At 40.1% G+C, this 24,560-nt stretch overlaps 1 protein-coding gene across 2 annotated transcripts in view; it reads left to right on the top strand.

Annotated features, from left to right (window-relative positions):
- VAV3 (vav guanine nucleotide exchange factor 3) overlaps positions 1 to 24,560 on the top strand; it is a 208,634-nt gene that overhangs the window by 42,715 nt on the left and 141,359 nt on the right. For both annotated transcript variants that reach the window (XM_089516555.1, XM_089516556.1), the window contains exon 2: positions 3,001 to 3,117. In XM_089516555.1, the coding sequence (XP_089372681.1) occupies positions 3,001 to 3,117 (117 nt within the window). The remainder of the gene's footprint in view (positions 1 to 3,000; positions 3,118 to 24,560) is intronic.

The raw sequence follows: 24,560 nt of genomic DNA on the forward strand, positions 1-24,560 counted from the left end.
CAATGTTAGTGTAGATTTTACTACATTATATTAATCTGGCACAAGGTGACCAGATGTCCCCCTTTTCCAGGACATGGCCTACATTTCAGCCTTCTGTCCAGGAGAAATTCCAACATATCCTCTATTCTGAGCAGGACTAAGAAGCATGAATGTATATTTTTGTGCATGTTTTAAGCTTTCATTTTGTAATGCCCTGCATTTTTGGGTGACCTACATTTCATGGTTTCTTGTCCTTCTTTTGGGGTTATGTTATCTGGTTACTCTGATTTGGTATCTAGGTACAAAAGTGCACCATTCTATTTCAAAATGCATAAAGTGAAAGTTTAGGGAGGGAAAGTTGAGGAGAACTGACACAGATGTCCCATTAAGAGTGTAGGAGGCAGGAAGCTCAGTTGTAAAATACTTTGCCAACCTCTGGCAATTCTTGAGCTGTTGGAAGCATGCATTTTCCAGAGCAGTAGCTTTGCTTGAAGCAAATTAGGTGTTGGAAAGGAGGGGGAGTTAAAAAATCCTAATTTGCCACGTTAAATGTTACATACAAGTTCTCACTTCTGCATAACTAACTGTAAAATCGTAATTGCCTGATCCTCAGGGGTGTAATTACAGCATATTCTGCTTCTGCGATATGCATTTGTGGTGATGTTTCATCTGTACGCACTATGTGTGTATTTGCAGAATCTGTTTAATGAGGATATGTGTTCAGAATAGCTCATTTTAAATGTTATATAACTAACTTTGCAGGGCCAACACCTTGTGAGTGCCTAAAGCATTCTGGCTCTTGCATTGTTACTTTTTTTCATCTCTTAAAAGTTATCTTAAAATGTGTTAATTGCATATAGTACTTTATGCCCAAGCTTTCCCATTATTCAGGGCTCAGTGACCTGCCTTAGGCAGCCCATTTTAAGATACAGTTAAAGGATACAAGCTAAATTATGAGCTTAGTTATATTATTTCTTAACTATTGAGTATAAGGCATTTGGATTTTCTCATTCAAATGTAAAGATACATTGGGCTACCAATGTGGTACAGGCTGAGTCGCTCTTATTTGAAATGCTTGGGATCAGAAGTGTTTTGAATTTTGGATTTTGGAATATTTGCATAAACATATTGCGATATCTTAGAGATGGGACTTAAGTCTAAACATGACATTCATTTATGTTTCAAATATACTTTATAAACCTATCCTGAAGGTAAATTATTTTTAATAATTTTGTACAAGAAACAAAGTTTGTGTCCACTGAACCATCAAAAAGCACAGGCATCACTATCTCAGCCGCCTATGTGGACAATTTTTGAGTATTTTGCAATTCTGGATAAGATGTGTTCAACTTGTATAGTGATTTGAGTGTTGGATTGCACCTCTAAAGACCAGGGTTCAAATCCCTACTTGGCCACAAGGAAACCCACTGGGTGACCAAAGGCATGTCAGATTCTTTTAGTTTAAGAGGAAGGCAAAGACAGCCCCTCCCGAATTAATCCTGCTGAGAAAACCCTGTGATAGGATCACTGTAAGTCAGAAACAACTTGAAGGTACACAACAACAACAACAACCTGTATTATCTTTTCACTTATATGGTTTGTGTGTTGTGTGTGCATGTGTGCGTATGCGTGTATTCCTTCAAGTCACCTGCCAATTTATGGCAACCCCATGAATTTCACAGGATTTTCTCAGGCAAGGGATCGTCAGAGGTGATTTTCCCAGGCTCTTCCTATGAAATATAGCCTACAATGCAGTTGACTCCCCTCTTCCATGGGCTTGCCATCCACGAATTTGAGCATCTACGGATGGCCCCCACCCCTTTCCGAATGATGGTGCATGCACATGGCCATGCATAGCATTGGGAACAATGAGACTTCAGGTCCCACAGATTTTGCTGGAGTGGGGTTTTTGGAACAGTATCCCCATGGATACGAAAAGCCCACAGTACCTGGTATTAATTGGTGATCTCTCATCTGAGTACTAACCAGAGTTGACCCTGCTTGGATTCCAAGGTAAGGTGGAATCTGGTGCCTTCAGGGTATTAAGGTCACTGCCATTTATATGAACCTAATGGTAATTTATATCTTTCCAAAGCACCTAAAAATTTGTGATGTATGGTGGTTATTTTTATGGAGTTATTGTCTGGGTCTTTGCTGCATTTCTTGAAAGTACTCAAGGGCCAGGAGGCACATGGCTTCATTGGAGTTCATTGCAGGCTCTCCTAGTTGCTGGTGAATGTGGTAGCCATGAGGTATTGAATACAGTGAAGTGAGTCTTCTGCAAAAATTTGGATTTTTCCCCCCTGGAAAACTTGTCAGTGCCCTAAATAAAGTTTGATATGATTTAGAATGTCTATTTTATGTACATTTTTTAAACAAAATGCTTTCATGTCCTAATAGCCCTGAATTATTTGAACTGAAACATGTGACAAGGGAAAAAAATCATGCCTCATATTTAATGTGATTTCAAGATTGTAAGCAAACAAATTCAAAGCTTATGTGGAAAACATTTTTATAAGAATGTTTATCTTTAATTACCCCTTCCTCTCCTTTTCCATTTCCACTTTGGAAAATCTGTGAAAAAATGTGTGTCTCCAATGGCTAAATGAATGGGTGGGCGACTTATGATTCTCCAGATGTTTTTGGGCTATATCTACCATCAACATATGCAATGATAATGGATTGTGGAATCGTAGTTCAACAAGATCTGGAGAACCACAAGTTGCTTTAATGCATGGATGGGCAAAGAAGATTTTGGGACTACATTTTCTTGAACTGAAGGGGTCTCGAGAGCTGTCTATTATACACCAAAGGGATTAGTTGGTCATATTAAAAATTTAAGCCTCCACTAACTTTCAGTGAGCCAAAGTATCTCTTTTTATCAGTTGTGGCTATACCATGTGTTCACTGAAAAATATTAATGGTACTTAACTTTTTGCCATGTTTGTGTTCAGTGATAGCTATTTGTTTGCACAGATGATTGGATAGGACACTAAGATGATCATTTTCTTCCCTTTTTAGTTTCTCTGTTTGAAGAATATCAGAACATTCCTTTCAGCCTGTTGTGAAACATTTGGGATGAAGAAGAGTGAACTTTTTGAAGCATTTGACTTGTTTGATGTCCGTGATTTTGGAAAGGTATTTATAATATTACCCTTCAACTGCAGTGTGTTTGGATGTTTAAAATTATTGTGGAAATGATTAATTAGGGTTTAGGTGGTTATTCATGATAAATTCAGCTTTTATTGGAGAAATGTCACCATGGGTGGTGTGTATTTGGGATAAGTCCATTACTCATTTAGCTTTGTATTTCTCCTGCTATTAAGACCCTCATATCTTCACAAGAAGACGCTTTCAGACATAATCACAGATACCATGAGGGTGAATTTATACACATGTCCATTTAAAGTATATTAATATTGGAAATAACTTTATTTACTACATTGTTAATCAGTAATTGCCTATTGTTGCTGTTTGGTTACAATCTAAAGTTGAATGAAATTGTAGGTGGTGAATTGGGGAACACTTCTGGAATTATTTTTTTTAAAATGAGTTTTCAGAACCCCCAGAATGTTTTTAATAGAAAAATATCCACATTTTTTTTACTTTTGGGGAAAAAAACGTTTAAAAGCTGCTGGGTCTCCTGGTAACCTTAGACTGCATCTGCACTACAGGGATAATCCATTTTGACACCACTTTAACTGCCATGGCTTTTTGGATTTCTTTTTTTTTGGTTTTTTTTTTCATATTTTGCAGCCATAGATTGCTGAATCTGTGCTGTATTAAAAAGATACAGTATAGTTCAGCCTATTAGAGTTAGCCTTCTATATTTTATTAGAATGGAAACAGACAATTCACTAAGTCAATGGATCACATCGACTGCTCTATGTGCTGGGAATTGTTGTGCTTTTGGGTACCAGCTAGCATCCTGAGATGTGGACTCTCTTTTCATTGGCAGGTTACAGACCGCCCATTTGGGCGGGCTGTACCTGCCCCTTTCCCCGGTGTATCGGGGCCTCAGTGGCTAGAATGGCAGCCGCTGAGGCCCCGATCCACCGCTTTTCAGGCTGCGGGGAAGCAGCAAAACGCCGCTTCCCCGCAGCCTGAAAAGGGGTGTCCCTGGGGCTTCAAGCCCCAAGGACACCTCGTGGCGGCGGGGAGGAGGAGAAAGGGGCCGCTTGGCCCCTTTCTCCTTTGGTCCGCTGGGCGCAGCCGTGTGAAGGCTGTGCCCAGTGGACCAAACCAGGAAGGAGCTCCGAAACGGAGCTCCTTTCTGCTCCGCGCTAAGGGCGCACTAGACGCCCTGGCGCGGAGCGAGGACGTCACTTCCACACCACCCTGTATAGAGGCGGCGCGGTCATGATTTCCTCATGGCGGCGGCCGTGTGGAACGGCTGCCGCCATTTTGTGTGTGCTCCGTGCGTCCTAGGGTTGGGGGCGTCCGGAAAGGACACCCCTTTTTAACCCTAGAACACGCAGAGCATGTACTAAAGTGCCCGTTTGTAACGGGCCATTGTTTGCAAGCTGATGCTTCTCAATCCAATTTCATTTTTTGTTGTCATCTAGGTGGGTGACATGTGGACCAGGGGTGTAACTGGGGTGGGGGCAAGTGAGGACATTGTCCCTAAATAAGAATTTGTCACCTAAATGAAATTTTTCTTCAGTCCCCAAATTCTAGCATTGTAGTAACTCAAAACAGTAGAAGTTGAGCATTTAGGAATACAGTTAAGGCACCCAAAGAAAAAGGCAAGTGAATGTGAAACCAGCCCATAGGAGTTTTGAGTGTGAACAATGTCTTATTCTGTGCAATGCCAGAATAATAATAATAATAATAATAATAATAATAATAATGATAATGATAATAAAATTTTATTTGTATCCCGCCCCTCTGAGAACAATCGGGGCAGCTAACAAAGTTAAAAATACAGCACATATAAAATCCCTGGTGCCCTCCCCTCCTTAAAAAAGTATTAAATCGAAATCAGAATTTAAAAACAAACAAAAAACAAACAAACAAACAAAAAATACAAGTTAAAAACTGACCAGAAGGTCAACAGCATCACTCAGCAAACAATCAATGGGAGCGGCAGTATCTTATTCCCAGATGTTTTTCTGAGGCCGGGTTCTCTATTCTGGGAAGGCCTGCCGGAAGAGATCCGTCTTAACAGCCTTTTTAAAGCTGTCTAAGGATGTAAGTAGACGGATCTCATCCGGCAGGCCGTTCCACAGTCTGGGGGCGACGATGGAAAATGCCCTCTGACAGGTAGCCAAGAGCCTAGATTTTTGTGGCTGAAGTAGGCCTCTCCCAGAGGAGCGGAGTGCATGGGGAGGATTGTAGGGGAGAAGGCGGTCCCGAAGATAGTTTGGACCCAAGCCATTTAGGGCTTTAAAGGTGATAACCAACACCTTGTACTGGGTCCAGAAGCTAATGGGCAGCCAGTGGAGGGACTTTAGAACTGGGGTAATATGGTCCCTCCTGGATGTTCCAGAAATATGGGAAACGAAGGAAGAATGTGATACACCTTTTAGGGGGCAAAATTCTTATTCATGGGGCAGTGCCCCCATTTTGTCCCCCTCCTCCCATGACTACACCTGTAAGATGATATACCTTAAAATCAGAGCCACTTTCAAGGACAGAAATGAATTGTCTGTATGCATGCATGAATGTTTTTCTAAATTACAGTAGTCAGAGGTTTTGTGTTTACTGAGAATTGCTTTAATCAAGTGACTTGCGATTGTTTCTCAAGAAAGGGGAACAAGCTCCACTGCTGACAAGTGAAGTGATGAAAGTATCATTTTCTTCCCCAGATTAAGAGCCTGTATTTTAAAAAAACAACAATGATACACATTTGACATACAAAAATATATCTAGAGTTCCTTGTCTCTACATGAAAAGAAAGATTTAACTTTGATTTTCTTCCTCCTGTTGATTTCTAGGGAAGTTGTTAACAGCTTTTTATGAGCCCTGATGGTGGAACTCACAGGTGGTGAATGGTAGCTGTAGAATTATATGATTCTTCTGTGTATCATTCCCTGTACAGCAGTAAACTCCAGCAACAGATGTAAGAATGGTTAGAGTAACCTTCATTGTCATTTTTACTATTTTATAAGAAGACAATGCAGAGATTTTTTTTAAAAAATTGCAGCTTTACACTATATAGTTATATCTTATTTTTACCCAAGAGCTGGAATCTGATTACAAAAACAATGAATTTTCCATCTATTATTTCAAAGTAGCCTCAGAGATTAAATGTTTTGCCAGTTTGTGCTTTCTTGCTTCATGAACAGTTTGTAGTGAGTGAGAATCATTTGTTTCTTAAGCAGAGCTGCTGCATGTGCACAAAAAATGTACAATGATTGTTCTGGAGGGAAATGTCTAAAGAAACTTTTGGCATAATTGTTTGAATCCCTTGCTTAATGGAGATAACATATGTATTTTCAACCCACCAGTTAATAAATTTATTTTATTTGTATTTATTTATTGAATTTAGATTCTTCCTTTCTCCCAAGAGTAAGATTTCTCCCAAGATAAATTTATACTTTTAGCTCCCTCAAATATCACTTTATTATAGGAAAATAATCTGGTACCTCCTTAGAGCAGCAAACTTACTGCATAAGCTATTGTGTACTTCAGTCCACTGTATAAGATGTGTTGTCCATCAGAAGGTCATGTGTAGCCCCTCTTTTGGTGATTTCCATGCTGAATGTATGGGTATTGAGAGATCAGGGCACTGAGGAAGCGAGAATGCAACCTCTATGGTGGAACTAGTTTGGCTTGGAAATAACTAGTTTGGCAGGTAATAACTTTTCAGAACTGGAGCTATGGCATGGTAGCCACTTCATTTTCTCCCTGTTGAGCACTTTTCCATATAGGAAAGCCTCTGTGCTGGTGTACCATTCTGGACAAAAGCACCAGCAGTGACATTTTTTCAAATGTATTTCTACATTGAGGGCGATTTTAAAAATGGATGCTTTGTTGAGCAATTGATAAAAAAGGATTGCTAAGAAGTGACTATTTTTCCACCAGTTTTGTAATCTCAAAAACAGTACTCAAGCTCCCCTTTGAAAAACACAACTCTCCATTTTTTTTTTAATTACAGAGCATTAGTCAAATCTGCCTCCTCTCCTGCAGGATTTGTGATTAGTTGTGTTACCTTGTTGATCTTGAAGCAATTTTCTCTCCCACACGAAAAGCTGCCAAGGGAATGCATTTATTTGACATTCTGTAATGGGGACTCACTCTTTGTTAGCTAAGCTGTTTTCCTGTTTTCTGTTTTGTATGATGACATAGATCTGAAATGGGAGTTTCTAGCCACTGTGCCACAGAGATTAATTTTTTTTCTAATTTTCATACTTGATGGAAGCAATATGTAATTTTAGAAATTTTCTTCCCACAGCAAGAAAAGTCTTTGGAAACAGTGTTTTCAAACACTACTCACAGGTTAGGAGGTACTCTGCACAAAATTTGCATGTGGTATTTTTGCACAGAAAACAGCATTTTCTGCAAAGTAAACTAGATTTACTTCATAGAAATATTTTCTGTGCATAAAATGCTGTTTCCTCTGTGCAAAACTTGTATAGAAAACATGTATAGATACCTTGTACAAAAACAGCATTTCTGTGCAGGAAATAATATTTCTGTGCAGTATATTATCTCTATTTAGAAAATGCAGTTTCTTGTAGAGAAGATGCTGTTTTTTATGTAAGCATGAATTTTGCACGGAATAAGTCCATAACTGTGAAAATTCCCCTTTGTCCAGGATTCTAATCGTTAGGGTTTCCTGACACTTGAGGAAAATGTTTTCTGAGTATTTTGAAATGTTCTCTCAATCTTTTCTGACCTAGTTATGGCCTGTGGTGCTTCTCCATTTGTTTTGCAAACTTTTCTTCTGTTGTCTCAGATCTTTGATTGTAGATAGGCGTCTATTTAAATTGTCTGTTGGAAAGTTGTTGCACAGAATCCAGGTCTTGTGTGCAGCTTGGGAAGCTGTTGCACTAGGACTAAATTAGAAAGTCCCCAAGATGGAAAAGTTTCCTGTCCCTGGCATAGACATAAACTTTAAGTTGTACTAGAATCTGAAACTTCTTTGGACTGTTTTAAGCCACATCAAAATCACCTGATTACCTCCTTTTCTCAGAGTCAAACCATGCCAGTCTATTGTCAAACAAAATGACTTAGGATCAGTGTGGTGTAGTGGTATGAGCACTGGACCATTACTCTTGAGAAAAGGATTCTAATCCCCACTCAGCCATTAAAACCACTGGGTGACCTGGGCAATTCTCAGCCTCAGAGGAGGGCAATGACAAGTCCTCTCTATACTGCATAAGTGTATCTCTGCACAGAATCATGTTCCAAAGCACTTTGGCATATAATAACACTGCAAAAACTACATAGAAATATTTCTTTCTCCTTCAGTTGGGGGAAAACACTGCAGGAATGTCCTAATGCATGGACATGACAAATAGCACAAGGCCTAAGTCAAAAGTTCTGTTTTCAAATGTTGGGTAAAATTTCAAAAGATTCCATTGTCAATGCTTCTGCTGCCTTCTGCTGCTATAGTACCATTAATCCTGATATTCTTTGAATGTTTCTCATCAGTTTGTTATTCTGGTAATTCCAGCCAATTGTAGATGCTACAATCTAATGGAGTCACAATGGACGATGGTACTATACTCTGTGATAAAATTCCTGAGCTACAATTCCAAGTCAGTGCTTCCTGATCACATGAATACTGCTACACACACCCAATTTTCCCAGCTAATGAGAACTGTCAGAGGCAATGTTTATAGCTAGTTTTGATTTTCCCTCCAGATAAAATCAGCAGAGATGTTCAATTTGCAATATTAGGTTTATTTTCAAATATAAAGTTTAAATACTCCTACAAGAAGCAACACCACTACCTTATACCTTCTGTTCTGCAGTTCACCACTCTGCTCACTTGCTCTGTTTTATTCTGTTGTTTCAGCTTGTTCCTCCTTATTACCACTGAGAAGGGAAAGGTTAATATGTCTTTCCCAGGTTCTGATGGGATTCACACTTACAAGTTTTCTTTCACAGAAAATGTAGTACCACCGGCAGAAATAACATGGAACAAATAAGAATATGTTCTGAACACCATGAAAAAAAAAAAAGAAAACATGTTTCAGCTTTTTAAAAACTTAATGATATACATATGTAAAATGAAACAACCAGGTCAAATAAGATTTTCACAAGTAAGCAAAAATATTTTGAAACTTCTACAAACTCCTTTTGGCTTCTTCCAAAATACAAGGATTGCCTTGCCTTTTTTCTCTTATCACGAAGCATGTGGCTGAAACAATCTAAAGTATTGAACATTTGAGGATTCTGTTGATGTTTGAGATGTGAGTCACTGAAAACCTGAATTCAAAGGGTGTACAGAACTTTGAACACAACAACAACAACAACAACAAAACTTCTAGACAAACACCACACCACGGTTGTAAATATTCAACTATTTTGTACTCACATGTGAAGACAAATACTTTTTTCCCAGTTATCTTCCCATTTCAGGAGAAACAAATATTTTTGCACAGTTTTTACCCTTTATTTACATATCCCAAAATGTTTTGAGAAATTATGTGCAGAAATGCAGCGAAAATTGTTTCACTTTGAGCAGTTTTCCACAAAAACCCCTGCTTCCAGAAACACATTTTATCCTGTCAAACCACTCAGTTTCGCATAAAAACAATTGTTTACAAAAAAAATCAGTATTTTTTGCACGAAAATGTGTATTTTGCACAAAAAGAGCAATTTTTGCAGGGAAAAAGACATGTATTTTTGGAAACACATTTTTCACACAGAAGCACGTTCTTCATGCCTAAAACCTCCCCCCCCCCCCCAAAAAAAAGTGGATTTTGTTTTACAAAATTGCTTGGTTTTACATTAAACAAACACTAATTCTGCACCAAAATCCGCATGTGTTTCCTAACACCATGAAGAGAAGAGCAGTTTCTGGAAACATTTTGTTCAAAGCTAATTTGCATGGATGCCTTTTTAGCTGAAGATGGGTGGATAAATATTCTAAATAAATAGATAACATTTTCATGCAAAAAGTGTATGTTTTTGTACAGAATAATATCTTTGAATGTTTTGAAATGTGGAAAATCAAAATATACATTTCTTGCACATTTTCTCATTATGCTAAAGGTTCAAGTAAAGCTCAGAACAGGCCAGAAAGCTAGTATATTTAATTGCACTACATTCTCTTAACAGATGTTTTGATTACTTATGGTATGACATCAAAATATGTTAAAAGGTCATTTTTGGAACATTGTTACTACTCCAGGAAGTGGGGATGGTGGAGAAATAGGCAATAGATACTGGGAAACCTTGCATCGTGCTTCTCTATACACAGTCCCTATTGCCATCTCAGACAAAAGGGATACAACAAAGTCAGGAGGAAGGGGAGGAAAAGAAAAGAATGGAACAGTTAAGGGAATGTCACAGAGTGCACAGTCATTTAAACCACTCTGTCAACTGTTCAGTGCAACGGAAATCCTGTCCATGACGCAGCAGGACAGTGTGATCCAGCTGAGAGAACAGATGGCAAGAGCGCTGGATGGACATTGTGCTTGTTTTCAAGTGATTCTGTGAACGCCTGAGGCACACGCACACAGTTTTTCATTCTTGGAAAACATGTATTTAAAGAGCTGGACTTCACCAACCAGTTATAATTTACAGTGACTTTTTAAAAAAATCCTTACATAGGAATTATAGAAGTACATGAATCCTCAGGTATTTAAATATATATTTTCTTTATAGATAAAACAAAGTGAAATAACATCCAGAATCCACAAAACAGCATAAAATACATGATGCAAGCTTTTGAAGCTTCACTGGCTTCTTCATCAGGCAAAGGTGTTAAGACTCATACAGGAGAAAAATAAAAAATAAAATAAAATGACCATGTTAATCAGAGGCTTGCATTTTCTCAAGGTGTCATTGTTGTGTTGTTCTTTGGAGAGATGTCTATGCAAGCAAGTCCCTCCTCCTTCTGGCCATGTGGCTCTGGGAACAAAGCTTCCAAAGCCCAGGAGATAAAATATAAATTTCATTAGCAATGCAAAAAAGTATTTCTTCTGAGGTCCCAGATGTCTACACACTTTGTTAGGCAGAGAACACCGAATTTTTCAAGAGAAGGTGCCATGCTTTTGCATTAGAAAAAAAATTAGGTGTTGTTTTGGTAAACCATGACAAATGTGGTTTGTTAACAAAGTTAGCATTGGGAGAGCAGCAATCATTTAGGCAGGCATTTCTAATCTTGAAAGAAGCATCATTTTACCTCAGTAACACATTGTTCCTAAAGCAGATTTCAAAGAGGTAGTCATGGTGGGGTATTTCTATACAGGCAAATGAATTGGTTTCCCCTGTCTTCACCATGACCTGTCTTTATGAGGCAAGGCCAAAGCCCTGGTTTGAGTGCAGATTGTCTTCGTGCCATGTGGCCATTTCCACATTGAATCGGGACCATTCCTGCCTTGAACCACATTGAAAAGACCTTTTGCTCCAGATTTTGAAGGAAAATCCAGAGCACTCTGAAGCGATGCTGGGTTGTTGTTTACAAAGCATTCCACTGTGTTACCTGGCACTACTTCTGCTTGCATGAGTTGTTCTCTCTAAGATCACATGTGATTAACACTGGGTGCCTTGTTTTTGACCTCAAAGGGTGCAACTTGTACTAACAGTAGTGGCACTGGGGAGCATAGTGGGATGCATGTACACACAAGCTCATGGTGTCACTGCAGACTGTGGAAGTAACGGGGAATTTTGGGCAGCTCTGGGGCCAGAATATTCCAGGAGCAGCCTGGAGTATTTGGTCAGTGTAGACCTACCCTTAGTTTCTTGTAGCATAAAAAGGAAGAGAGAGGGAAAAGGAATATAGCAGCATCTTTAACACTAACTGATTTTTTTTATTTTGATATGAATTTTCATGGATATAAACCCTCTTCTTTGGATGCAGTACAGAATGATAACAAAATTCAACACATGGCAACCAGCTATAAATCTAAATTGTTTCCTCCCCCTCCTTTTCTGGACATTTCAGCCATTACTTGAACAAGCAGGATGTGATTCAATTTCTTGCACTTTGAGATTCTTTCCATATAGTTTGAACAGGAAGTCATATTAGCCACAACCTGCATGACCAGTTGTCAGTAATTATGGAAGCTGTAGCCCCCAAACGTTTAGAGAGCCTACACTTGAAATCTAATCTACGCTTGACCATCTAAGGCCATTGAACAAGTAGCATCTACTATTAAGCTAATGTGCGAAGCTCTTTAGTGTCAAATACATTTTAGTTAGATTAAGCAAAACAGATTAAAACCATGCTGTGTTTGACTGCAGTGGTTTAAAACTATTTGTTTATTTAAAATAGACAAGGTGACAGTATGTATTTAACTTAAATTCATTCTCCAAGGGAATTGTTTAGGAAAGCAGTGGGGATGTTAACAACAGTGTGCACAGGTCATCCTCAAAATGCTACTTCTTTAAATATGTAACACCTTGAGAGGTAAAAATAGTTTCTAATTTGTGAAAAACATGTTAGCAGAACTATGCTGGTGCCTGCTGTGTGTGATGGACTGGAGGAAATTGACATTAGCTAAGTAAGCTTGCACATTTTAATCCAGCTTTCACCAAACTTTGTAAGTGCCTCAGGGGAATATTGGTTGTCTCTGCCTTTACAGAGGAGAAGTGTGTGTGTGTGTTTCAAAAAATCAGATGTAGGTCATCACTGAAATGATTGCTTGCATGCTTTTCTTTTATTAACAGGAAGTAAAATGCACTCAGAACAACATCAGTTTGTAGAAGAGATGAGCAACTTGGAAAGGGCAGGGGGCTACCTTTTTGCCTTCCGCACAATGGGCTGCATAAGGTTTAAAAGGGACCAAATATACTGAAAATACTATGTGTATGTGGGGAATCAGAACCAAAAGTGACTAGATATCTATTTTTGGCTATGATTTTGTCTCCCAGGAGCAGCAAAACCTGATTGTGTTTGTGTGCCTGAGTGTGGGAAAATGGGTGCTGGGAGGCATTGGAGGAACTATGTACATTCCATGAGTCACCACCTTAATTTGCATTGTTGTTGTGTGTCTTCAAGTGGTTTCCGAGTTCTGACAACCCTAAGGCAAGGCATTATGGGGTTTCCTTGGCAAGGCATCATGAGGTTTTCTTGGCAAGATTTGTTCAGAAGGAGTTTGCCTTCGCCTTTCTCCAAGGCTGCGCGAGTGTGACTTGCCTAAGGCCACCAAGTGGGGTTCCATGGCTGAGGGAGCATTTGAACTCGTCTCCAGATTCGTAGTCTAACTCAAACCACAACACCAGCTCTCTCATTTATATTAAGTCAGTTGATTTCAGTGGGTTTATTACTCTTAAGGACAAGCAGGATCCAACTCACTGTATAAATGACACAATATCCATTATTAGAACAGTGAAGGCACTGCTGTGCTGCTGGATCAATACACTTGTGCATCACATGTGCCCTTCCAACTTGCCTTCAACCTACGGTGACCTCATGGGATGGTTTGTCATTGTTTTCCTGTGAAATAAAGCCTAGAACACATGGTATTACTGTATATACCCATGTATAAGTCTAGAAATTTTAGTCAAAAAATTCACCCCAAAAACCTAGGTCGACTTATCCATAGGCCAATATAAATAGTATATTTTAACTCTTATTAAAAAGGGAACCATACCCTGGTGAAAGGCAAGAGTGAAATCTGTCATTAAAGCACTGACCTCCCTCTACTCTCTCTCCCATCTAATGTGAGCCAAACAGTTATGCCTGCCATAATTTTGTAGGTTCTTTGGCATTGTTTTCCTTTGCTTCACCATTTAGATCTTTTGTTGTATGTCCCTAAGTTTTACCCTTGACTTAGCCAAGGGCCATGGCAAAATCCATAGTTTTGCCCCCAAAACCTGCCCTCGACTTATACATGAAGTTGGCATATAGTCGAGTATATAGCGTAATTGGTGGTCTCCCATCCAAGTACTAACCAGGACTGACAATGATTAAGTTTTGAGATCAAATGAGATCTGGTGCCTTCATTATAGGAGCATTATGGTCTATAGACGGGATTTTGTGTTTGAAAATAGTTTTCTTCAGTGAAATTCTTTTCCCTGCCGGAATGAATGGCACTTATAGATGTATGGGTAGAGGAAAGAAGGGGAACACTTTGGAATAGTATTTCTCCATCATTTATAAAAAAAATTTTTTTTGGGGGGGGAATCACATTGTCCTCCAACAAAATCTGTTGTTGGATTGCAGCTCCCAGTATTCTTTATCATTGCCTATGTTGATCAATGGCTTATCTACACTGGCCAGAATACTTTGAGCTACTTCCACATTTTGTTTTCAAGGTTTTTTTGTGTGGCTTTGATGGATTTTTTTTTTATTTCTGCTTTTCCCATTCAGACTTTCCCCCTCTGCCTACATTACCATATATTTCTAACACAATGCTATTTATTTAGCCTATATGGGCATCCTTATATAATTGCTTACATTTAAAAAAACCAATTTGCCTTAAATTTCATAGAAATAGTGAATATGTCAGAATGCCCTTTTGCCTTAATTGATTTGTGTTGCTACATCATACAAATACTTGGCAGAGTGTGTGCTAAGAGACAAACTGCGGAGCTTCTTGGGACCTGAGGATCACTGTGTGCTAGCAAGTTATTGGCTCTGGCTTCAGGCAATGCTTCTCTCCCTTTAGTGCCATTATTTTGTGTGGGGTGGTCTTTGTAAAGAGTCAGTGCTTCTGTCTCATAATTTAATAAAGCCCCAAAGATAGATAGAAGTAGAGACATTACTCTTTGACCTTGAAGATACTTCTTCTTCCTGACAATATGGACAAAATTAACTCTGCATGGTATTTGATAGCTTGCTTTTCTTCAAGCTATTTCTAGTAGTGTGTCTCTGTACAATGTTAGTTTCGATTGCCATTTTAAAAATGGATGGTAGATCTCTTCCCTGCAGTCGTTGTGGCTGTACTCAAACTCACCTTGTTTTTTACCCTGCAAATGGACCCATATTGAGTGATGAACAAACTGACCCTATTACAATTTGTCATTTTATTTCCAAAGTATGAATCCAGTGTCAGGATCTGAGACAAAACTTTTAGGGAGTTCAAAGTATCTTGGGAATGCAGGATACTCCGGAGGCATTTGTGCTTCCACTAATCATCTAAAGGGTTAAATTTGTGTGTATATTGCAAATGGAACACTGTCATTCAGAAGTAAAAGGCTATGCTATGCAAGATCATTAACTTGCACAAAGAAGGCAGGGTTTGACTGCTTAGTTGCATCAACTGCACAGACATGTGTGGGTGTATAAAAATTAATTTGTCATATATTTTGGCAGAATTGCAAAAATATTAAACAGGGGTAGGCAACCCTTTTGAGCCGGGGGCCGGGTTGCTGTCCCTCAGACAACTGGGGGGCCGAAGCCAAAAAATAAATAATTAAATAAATTTTTAAAAATTAAATAAATAAATAAACCATGACAGATGTAGGACAAAATTTTCAAATGGAGGGCACTTTTTAAATAAAAAATGGAGGACACGCGAAAAAATTTCTTGATTTTTAAAAAAATGTTAAGATAAATGCATGTTTCTGAGGCTTCTATAGACAATTGCCCCACCATGCCCCTTGTGTGAGACGCCAAAGGCCCCAGCGGCAATCGGCGGCAGGATCGGGCTGGGGCCGGTCCCAAGGCCTCGCCGGGCCGCATCCGGCCCGCAGGCCGCAGGTTGCCTACCCCTGATATTAAAGTTCTCAATGTGTGGGTTCATTATATATTTGGGAAGTGTGGATATAATATATTTGATTTACAAACCAGATGACTGTGAGTTTTGGTATCATTACAACCTATAAAACAACTTCCTTTCTAAAAAACCTTGGTTAATGAACCTGGTAGTGACTGCTATGGTTCTTCCTCCATCTTCCTCTCCTTTGTGCCCAATTTCTCTGTAACATTATTTTCAGAGATAACTTCAGGTATTTTGATTTTCCTACTATATTTGTAATGTTATTTTTGGCAATATGCATACTTTTTAAAATTAGCTGTAAGTTGTGGATTCCTGTTTAGCTCTATAACTAGTTCCTATTCATTTGTTATCCACATTGACTGTAAATATTATCTTCATTTGCTTTGGAATTATAACCCTTCTTATTCTTTGTACATGTTTTTGTGATAGTCTTTTGTTGTTTGTGAATCTGTGGCTGAGACTCTACTCTTTTCTATCTTACAATGTCAGTTAGCACATCACTTTAGTATTGCCCCACTTTTGTTAGTAAAAGGTAGATCTTTTGTTATTCAAAGGTAACTTTTGTAAGTAAAAGGTAAATCACTTTTACTTTTAACACATTTCAGTCCAGGTACACATGTTCCCAAGCAAGGATATGAAAAAGGGCTCCTGTAACCTTAATCTTTAATAGATCATAGAGGAAGATAAGGTACTGTAAAGCTCCATCAAATGGGATTAAAGAACCTGCTGCCCCCATACCTTCCAAACCCAAACCACAGCCATCCCATCCTAAAACAACTCTTGTCTCCCAAGTGGAGAGTGGGAGGTGTGTGTGTGTGAAGATGTGTACAGCTCTGTTCTTGTTGGCATTGTAGCGAAAAGAGCAGCGAATCAGCCAATCGCTAGCCAGAGGCCATAAGTCAATCAGATGCTGGCTGGGGAAATGTAAAGATTCTTAACTATAAAGAACTGGTAATTTAGAGAGAGAGAGTTATAAAACCACTGGTAACTATAACCAAGTAGAAAGTAACAAATACATGAAACATTTTATCAAAAGCAACATTATTGAACCTTCTTTTGCAAGTTCAGTGTGCCTTAATCTTAATCTTATCCTTTCCATTTCAATCTCTTTTTCTTTTTCCTTATCTATCCTAGCCATTTCTTTTTCTATTCTGGTCCTTTCAATTTCTTTCTCTTCTTTTTTAAGTCTGTCCATTTCCAATTTGATTTTCCAAATCTCCACACTTCCTTGAGGTACAGACATGGAAGTGTCCAGACTAGCCACCATCTCTTATCTAACCTCCTCCTCTTCCACCATTTTTGGCACTGTTGGAGGTTTGACTTGCTTAGGAGCCATGTTGATAGTATTTCCTTACAATTACGTCAAACTTTTACCTCAGGAAATACTCTTATTTGTCTGTGCCTCAACTGAGTATAAAGTGTCCACTTGGATCTTGAAGTCAGACTAGTGATTCCTTACTTTACCACAGACTTTTACCTCAGGAATCACAATGTGTGCTTTTCCTCTTCCTACTAGTCTCTTACAAATACCTTAGTACGTTTACCTCAGGGACTAGTCACTATCTAGCGTGGTCAAATATTAAAAAAAAATAAAATTCAAGTATCAAACCTTTATTTTGCCATTTTATATAAGGGACACCATTTTGCTATGCCATTCTATTTAATGGGACTTGAGCATACACGGATTTTGTTATTCACGGGAGATCTAGGAACCAAACCCCGGGTCCACTATATGTGAAGGGCACCTGCCAAACCTTCACCTTAGTACAGTGGGCCGTTGGTATATGCGGGGGATCCGTTCTGGACCCCCTGCGTATGCCAAAATCCATGTATGCTCAAGTCTCATTTGTCCCCAATGGCGGCGCGTGTGCACGTGCACCGCCATTGGGGACAAAAGTCCCTCTCCTCCCCTCCTCTTTCCCTCCCTCCCTCCTACCTACCTACCTACCCTCCCTCCCTCCATCCCCCTCCCCCTTCCCGCTTACCTGATCCATTGACGCCCCGCTGCCTCCTGCATCCTCACTGCCCCTGCGGTTTAAGGGCCAGGGGCAGCTTGGAGGCCCAGAGGCATCCAGGCTGCCCCTGGCCCTTCTTCTGCAGCAGCGGCGAGGAGGACGGGGCCAAGGCTCGTCTTCCTCGCCGCCACTGCAGAAGAAGGGCCGGCTGCAGTTTGGAGGCCCAGAGGCCTCCAGGCTGCAGCTGGCCCTTTTTCCACGGCGGTGGCGAGGAGGATGAGGCCTAGCTTTGTCCTCCTTGCCGCCGCCGCGGTTCAAGGGCCGGGGGCAGCTTGAAGGCCCAGAGGCCTCCAGGCTGCCACCGGTCCTTCTTCCACGGCAGCGGGGAGGACAGGGCCTAGCTTCATCCTCCTCGCCGCCCCCGGCCCTTATTCCACAGCAGTGGGGAAGACAGGGCCTAGCTTCGTCCTCCTTGCTGCTGCCGCGGTTCAATGGCCGGGGGCAGCTTGGAGGCCCAGAGGCCTCCAGGCTGCCCCCAGCCCTTATTCCATGGCAGTGGGGAGGACAGGGCCTAGCTTCGTCCTCCTCGCCGCCACCACGGTTCAAGGGCCGGGGGCAGCTTGGAGGCCCAGAGGCCCCCAGGCTGCCCCCAGCCCTTCTTCCGTGGCGGCGGGGAGGACGGGGCCTAGCTTAGTCCTCCTCGCTGCCGCCGCGGTTCAAGAGCCGGGGGCAGCTTGGATGCCCAGAGGCCTGCAGGCTGCAGCCGGCCGTTGTATGGTGGCGACAGCGGCAAGGAGGACGGGGGCAAGCTTCATCCTCCTCGCCACCGCCGCCACGAAAGAGCCGGGTGCAGCCTGGAGGCCTCTTGGCCTCCATGAGCAGCACCCGGCCCTTGAACTGTGGCGGCGGCGGCGGAGGTGGCAGCACGGTGACGGAGCAAGTAAGCAGGGAGGGACGGGGGAGGAAGGGAGGGAGGGTAGGTAGATAGGTAGACAGGTAGGAGGGAGGGAGCGAGGGAGGGAAAGAGGAGGGGAGGAGAGTGTCTTTTGTCCCCAATGGTGGTGCGCGTGCATGCACGCTGCCATTGGCGACAATTTCCCTGGATTTGCCATGCGGGTATGCTCAAATCCGCGCATGGCAAATCCGCGTATAAGGAGGGCCGACTGAATTCTTAAGATGGCAGTCTTAGGATTTTTCTTATCCCACCTCTGCCACCAGTGTTTCGTACTGTGAGTAGCGTAATATTAACTCAAGTCCAGGTGTGTACTTCTTAACAAAACAAAACTTTATTTTCAAGAAGGTTTAACAATGTTGCTTTTGATAAGAGGTTTCATGTATTTGTTACTTTCTACTTGGTTATAGAACTTTATCGCACACTTTTTTTTGCCTGTTACGCAAACTGGAAGGGGACTCTCGTGTGTGCGCGCAAACAGCCAAAAACTGATTTTATCGCACTTCAACGCGTCCTCCAAAAGGCCCTGTTCCATCCCCTCTTGCCAAGCTGTCCCCGTTCAGTGCTGAGGAGCGCTAAATGTTCTGGTTGGAAGTTTTACGACCGAGGAAAATGGCGCCCGTCAGCACTGAATGGGGATGGCTTGGCACCAGGGGACAGAATGGGGCCTTTGGGAGGATGCTTTGATAAAATCTGTTTTTGGCTGGAAGTTGAGGGGTACCTTTGTCCATCTTGATGGGTCTTCACAGTACCTTATGCTGCGGCACCATCTGCTGAAGATTAAAGTTTTAGGAGATCTGTCATTTATCCAATGTGGGAGCCCTGGTGGAGATGTCCATAGCACCATTTGGTCTAATTTTCCCATCCCTAAACTGTATGATGATGATGATGATGATGATGATGATTTACTCGCCTTTTCTCAAGGCTCAAAGCATGGTTCAACATAGATTAAAAAACATAACACAGTTTAAACACATTGGTTATAATACAGAAACATAGGGCATATTAAAATAATCCAAACATAAAATTAAAATTAAACCAATTTACAATTCATGTTTTAAAGTTGAGTGGATAGACCTGCTGGAAGAGACAGGCCTTTAATACCATTTTAAATTCAGACCTCATGCTTAGCTGCTGAATCTCTCCCAGCAGGTCATTCCACAGTCTAGGGGCCACTGACTAAAAGATCCTCTGATTCCCAGTTATCAGTCTAGTCATGGCCAGTTGAAGTAAATGGCCCCCAGAAGACCTGAGTGTATGGGGTGGATTATAAAGGAGGCAGCAATCCTGTACGTAACTTGGATCCAAACCATGTAGATGACTGTCAGTTGTTGATCCCAAAGATTCTGGCCTGTCTGACCCCTTTTATGCCAGCCCATTTGTGAAGGCTGATTGCATCCACATAGTTATTAATGCTTTTGTGGTATGAGCCGCATAAGAATTTAACATAAGAAGAACCCTACTTCAGTAGACCCTGGCTCTGTCTAGCCCAGTGTCCTGTTTCCATGTGACCAGGCAGTTGCCTATGGAATATGCACAAACTGAATGTAAATGCGGCATTGTCTTGTACCTTAGAAGTCGCTATTGAATGTGCTATGAGGCCATCATGAACAATGTAGAATGACACAGAAATACTACTAACAAACAAACAAACATTCCTTAAATGTATGAACTGGAATAAAAGCTTCTTCTTTTGTAGCTTCTGCTGCCCTTTGTTCTGTTACCTCTTCCTCTTTGTCCAGGGTTTCCAAGGTTTCCACTCTCAGTTGCATTCAAATGTGTGAGAATACTGCCTCAAATTGTTTTTCTTTCATTATTCTTTTACTTAACTGATTGTTAGGCTGTGAGAGTGTGAGACTACAGCCAGGGCTGGGGGGCGAAATGAGGGCATTACCCTGCCCAAATAAGGGTTCTGAATTTTTTTTTCAGTGCCCAAATTTCAAATGCAATAATTTAAAACATCAGTTGAACATTTAGAAATATAGCTTAGGCATCTAAAGAAAAAATGGGCAGGCAAATTTACTAAGGGAATACAAAATACATCAAACAGAAGAGTTCTAGGTGTGAATGATTTTTACAGTCTCACTTTCTGGAATGCTCTATATTTGGGAACCAAAGGAAAATTTGTTCGTGGGGGAGACTTTTTACTGGAACAGTGTCCTCATTTTGCCTCCCTATAGCTATCCTGAATGCACGGCTATATTAGCCTATCCTTCAAAGCAGTGTATTTGTGATTTGTGCAGTAATAGAGAGGGGAAAAAAGGAAGGGAGGGAGGAGAGAAAAAAAAATGGAATGTAGCTGCATTGTTAAGACTAACTGGCTTTTATTTTTGCATGAGCTTTCCTGGATGTAAACCCATTTCTTTCAAGGCAGTAAAGAGTTATTATCACTCTGTACTGCACCCAAAGAAGTGAGTTTATATCCTGAAAGCTCATGCAAAAGTAAAAACCAGTTAGTCTTAAAGGTGCTGCTACATTCCTTTTTCTGGCCTCCCTTCTGCTTTCTTAAGCTGCAAGAGTCTAACAAACTACTTCTTTGAAAAGTATAGTAACAGGAAATTTCTGTAATAAGTGTATCTATAAACATACTTAAAAAGAACTGTTGTGTAATAGAGAGCCAGTGTGGTGTAGTGGTTTGAACGTTGGACTATGATCAATAACAGTATTATTAAATACTGTTTGCCTCCTTGAGTCCCTGTACTGGGAGGAAGAAAGTAGCATAAAATACTGGTGTTAGTGGTTCTCTCAAAGTTTTTAAAAACCATAGGACTGGTTTTCAGAAGATAATCTCACCCAGGTTTCTCTTCAAGATAATAATAATAATAATAATAATAATAATAATAATAATAATAACAACAATAATAATAATTTCATTTATTAACTGCTTTTCCAACGATCAAAGCGGTGTACAGATAGTTTTCATAGGTAAGAAATGATCCATAGTTTTACAGTCATTAAATTTAATTGTCTTATTATACATTTCTTACATATGAAAATTCATTCTGCTACAATTGCAGTGTAAACTGTATTCAGTTATGTACCAGTTTGGTTCATGTTCCACTAAATACTATTTCAAGAGGTTTCTTGGACAATACTGGTAGTATCTCAGTTAATTACTACCCATGGTGAGCTTACAAGATATTTAGCCACAGTGCACTGAACTGAAACTGCTGAACTCAGAAAGTTCAATAACCATTAGTCTTATGGTTATGGATTTCGTTTGCTTGTGAGAGACAGCACACTCTAATGTACTGCATTCCATATCCTGCATATTGGATGTCACCATATAGGAATTGTACTGGATGTTTGCCTAGTTTTTGATCATAGTAGTCCTCTGAGGGACTTGGAAAGACTCCTGATCTAGAATAGGCTAGCCTGCTTTCACATTACCACCCTGCTGACATTGTGTATGTGTCTCTAATCAGTGTAGCCCAAAATTCCTTGCTGGAGTGAATAAAACATTGAAAACCTTCATGCAGATCTTGAAATTGTATACCTATGCAAGCATATTTTGCATGCTCAATGCTTCTTCCCCTAGCATACTCCTGGGAAGTCCTAGTGTCTGTCTCCTATTAACTGGTTCTGCCATATCTTTATATAATTAGGAAATAGAGCTTAAGGAGATGGCCTTTCAAACTAATTTTTATATGCTTCTGAGGAGACAAAGATTTACAACTAAGCAAGCAATGAGTATATTATAAAACCAGATGTGTTGGAGGTTTTCATCTTGAGAGATCACAGCTAAAACTGGGACTTTTTTTTGTGAATAGCAGAAACCATCTCCCAATATAGCTGTGCACCAGTTCGTTGTTGTCGTTTTTGTTGTTGTGTGCCTTCAAGCAGTTTCTGACTTGTGATCGTAAGACAACCTATCACAGATTTTCTTGGCAAGATTTTGTTCTGAAAAGGTTTGCCTTTGCCTAAATGTGGAGTGCCAATGAGATATCACTTTTTAATGCATGTAAGTTACTCAGAACAACATAACATTAAAATCATAATATTAAACCTGGAACATTAATTTTAATGCAGCATAACAAAAACAGTAATGTGCTGTGTTTTCAGTAAAACATGTAGAGCACGTTTAGGCAAAGTGTGACACCTGAAGTTCCAAACGTTTCCAGATCACCAAAATTTTCATCTTGAAAATGGCAGGGTACAACAACAACAACAACACAATTTAGCAATCCTAGACAGCATAATCAAAGATGAAGAATGCTGGGAGTTATGGTTCAAAAACATCTGGAGGGATGCATTATACAGCCTTGGTATGGAGTAATAAAAATAAAGGCCTAGTATAAAACCAACACTGAAAGCCATTCCATGTTTATATTGAAAAACAAAAATTAGGCTCTAAGAAGTATAAATATAAACATTTCACAAATCTGTAAAATGATTTTTATAGATTTATTTGTATTAACTGAAATGTATTTGAAACATCAATTGTTGTCTAAAGAATAAAAGGTAAAGGTATTCCCCATTGACATGGTTGTCAAGTTGTGTCCAACCATAGGAGGTATTCATCTCCATTACAAAGCTAAAGAGCCAGCGTTGTCAGAGACGACTTTATGGGTCATGTGGCTAGCATGACTGCACAGAATGTTGTTTACCTTCCCACAAAAGTGTTACCTATTTATCTATTTGCCTTTGCATGCTTTCGAACTGCTAGGTTGGCAGAAGCTGGGACTAGTAATGGGAGCCCACCCCATCGTGCGGCATCTGGGTCTTGAACTGCCAACCTACTGATCTTGCAGTCAACAGAGTCAGTGTCTTAACCAACCTGAGCCACCACCCTTGTCTAAAGAATAAAGATTTAGTATCTGAATAGCCTCTAGAATTTTTTGTATGTTTTTTGTATATTCATTAATTTTTATCTGAACTTTTCCTTTCAAGTTCCATTTGTTGTTGAAATGTATTTGTCATAACCTCTCTTTCTTTGTCTATTTCCTTTATCAGATCTTGCCCCTCTTTCTCCCTTTCCTTTTTCATAATTGCCAACATTAAAAATAGTTATGAAAAGATTTGGAGTGGGGAATAAAGTAAAGGGATTAATAGATCAACTGTATTCTAACAATTCAATAATAACAATAATAATAATGGAAAGGAAATTTCCAAAGAACCTGAGGGGAATGTTAGACAAGGAGTTAAAGAAGAGGAAAATATATAAAATAGAAAATTGGGTGGATTTAAGGGTAGAGAAAGAGACTATAAAGGAAAAACTTATGGGGATAAAAATGTCATGCTTCCGTTGTATGCAGTTAGAACAATGGATTAAAAATTGTAGAAAAGGAATGTAGAAAGAAAAAAGTGTACACAATTTGAACAATTAATTCAGAAAGGGCGAGAAATGGAGGAAGAAGAAAACTTGAAAGAAATGATTAGTAAAATTTATAAAATGTTGACTATACATTAATTGTATAGTCCATGCCTATCCACATCAGGACTAGTGAGAAGTGGGTTGGGGGAAAAGTTGACTCCCCCATCTCTTTTGCCAAATGTCATGGCTTTGACTTGGGAGATTATTGCATGTCTATTTTCGCCCGATTTGGGCGTGGGGTAGGAACGAGCTTGAATGGGTGAAAACAGGTTCTTATCACATGCATTTTTGCCCAGGTCAGCTGCCTTGCATATCTGATCCAGACTCCTGGCGTACTACGTAGTATAGGTTTGAAAAGTATGCCAGTAGTCTAGATCAGGCACACAGTGCAGCTAAGTTGGGCAAAAAGGTGTGTGATAAGATCTGTTTTCAGCTGTTCAAGCCCATGCCCAGCTCATGCCCAGATTGGGTGAAAATAGATATGCGATAATCTCCTTGGTTTCATCTTTTTGATCAGGGCTGTTTCAGGGGAAAAACTGCATTTATGTCCACAAAAGTATTCAATTCACACATTG

The sequence above is a fragment of the Sceloporus occidentalis genome, unplaced genomic scaffold (genome assembly GCF_023333645.1).
Source record: "Sceloporus occidentalis isolate IW3139 unplaced genomic scaffold, rSceOcc1.0.p SCAF_3, whole genome shotgun sequence".
Classification (NCBI taxonomy): Eukaryota; Metazoa; Chordata; class Lepidosauria; order Squamata; family Phrynosomatidae; genus Sceloporus; species Sceloporus occidentalis.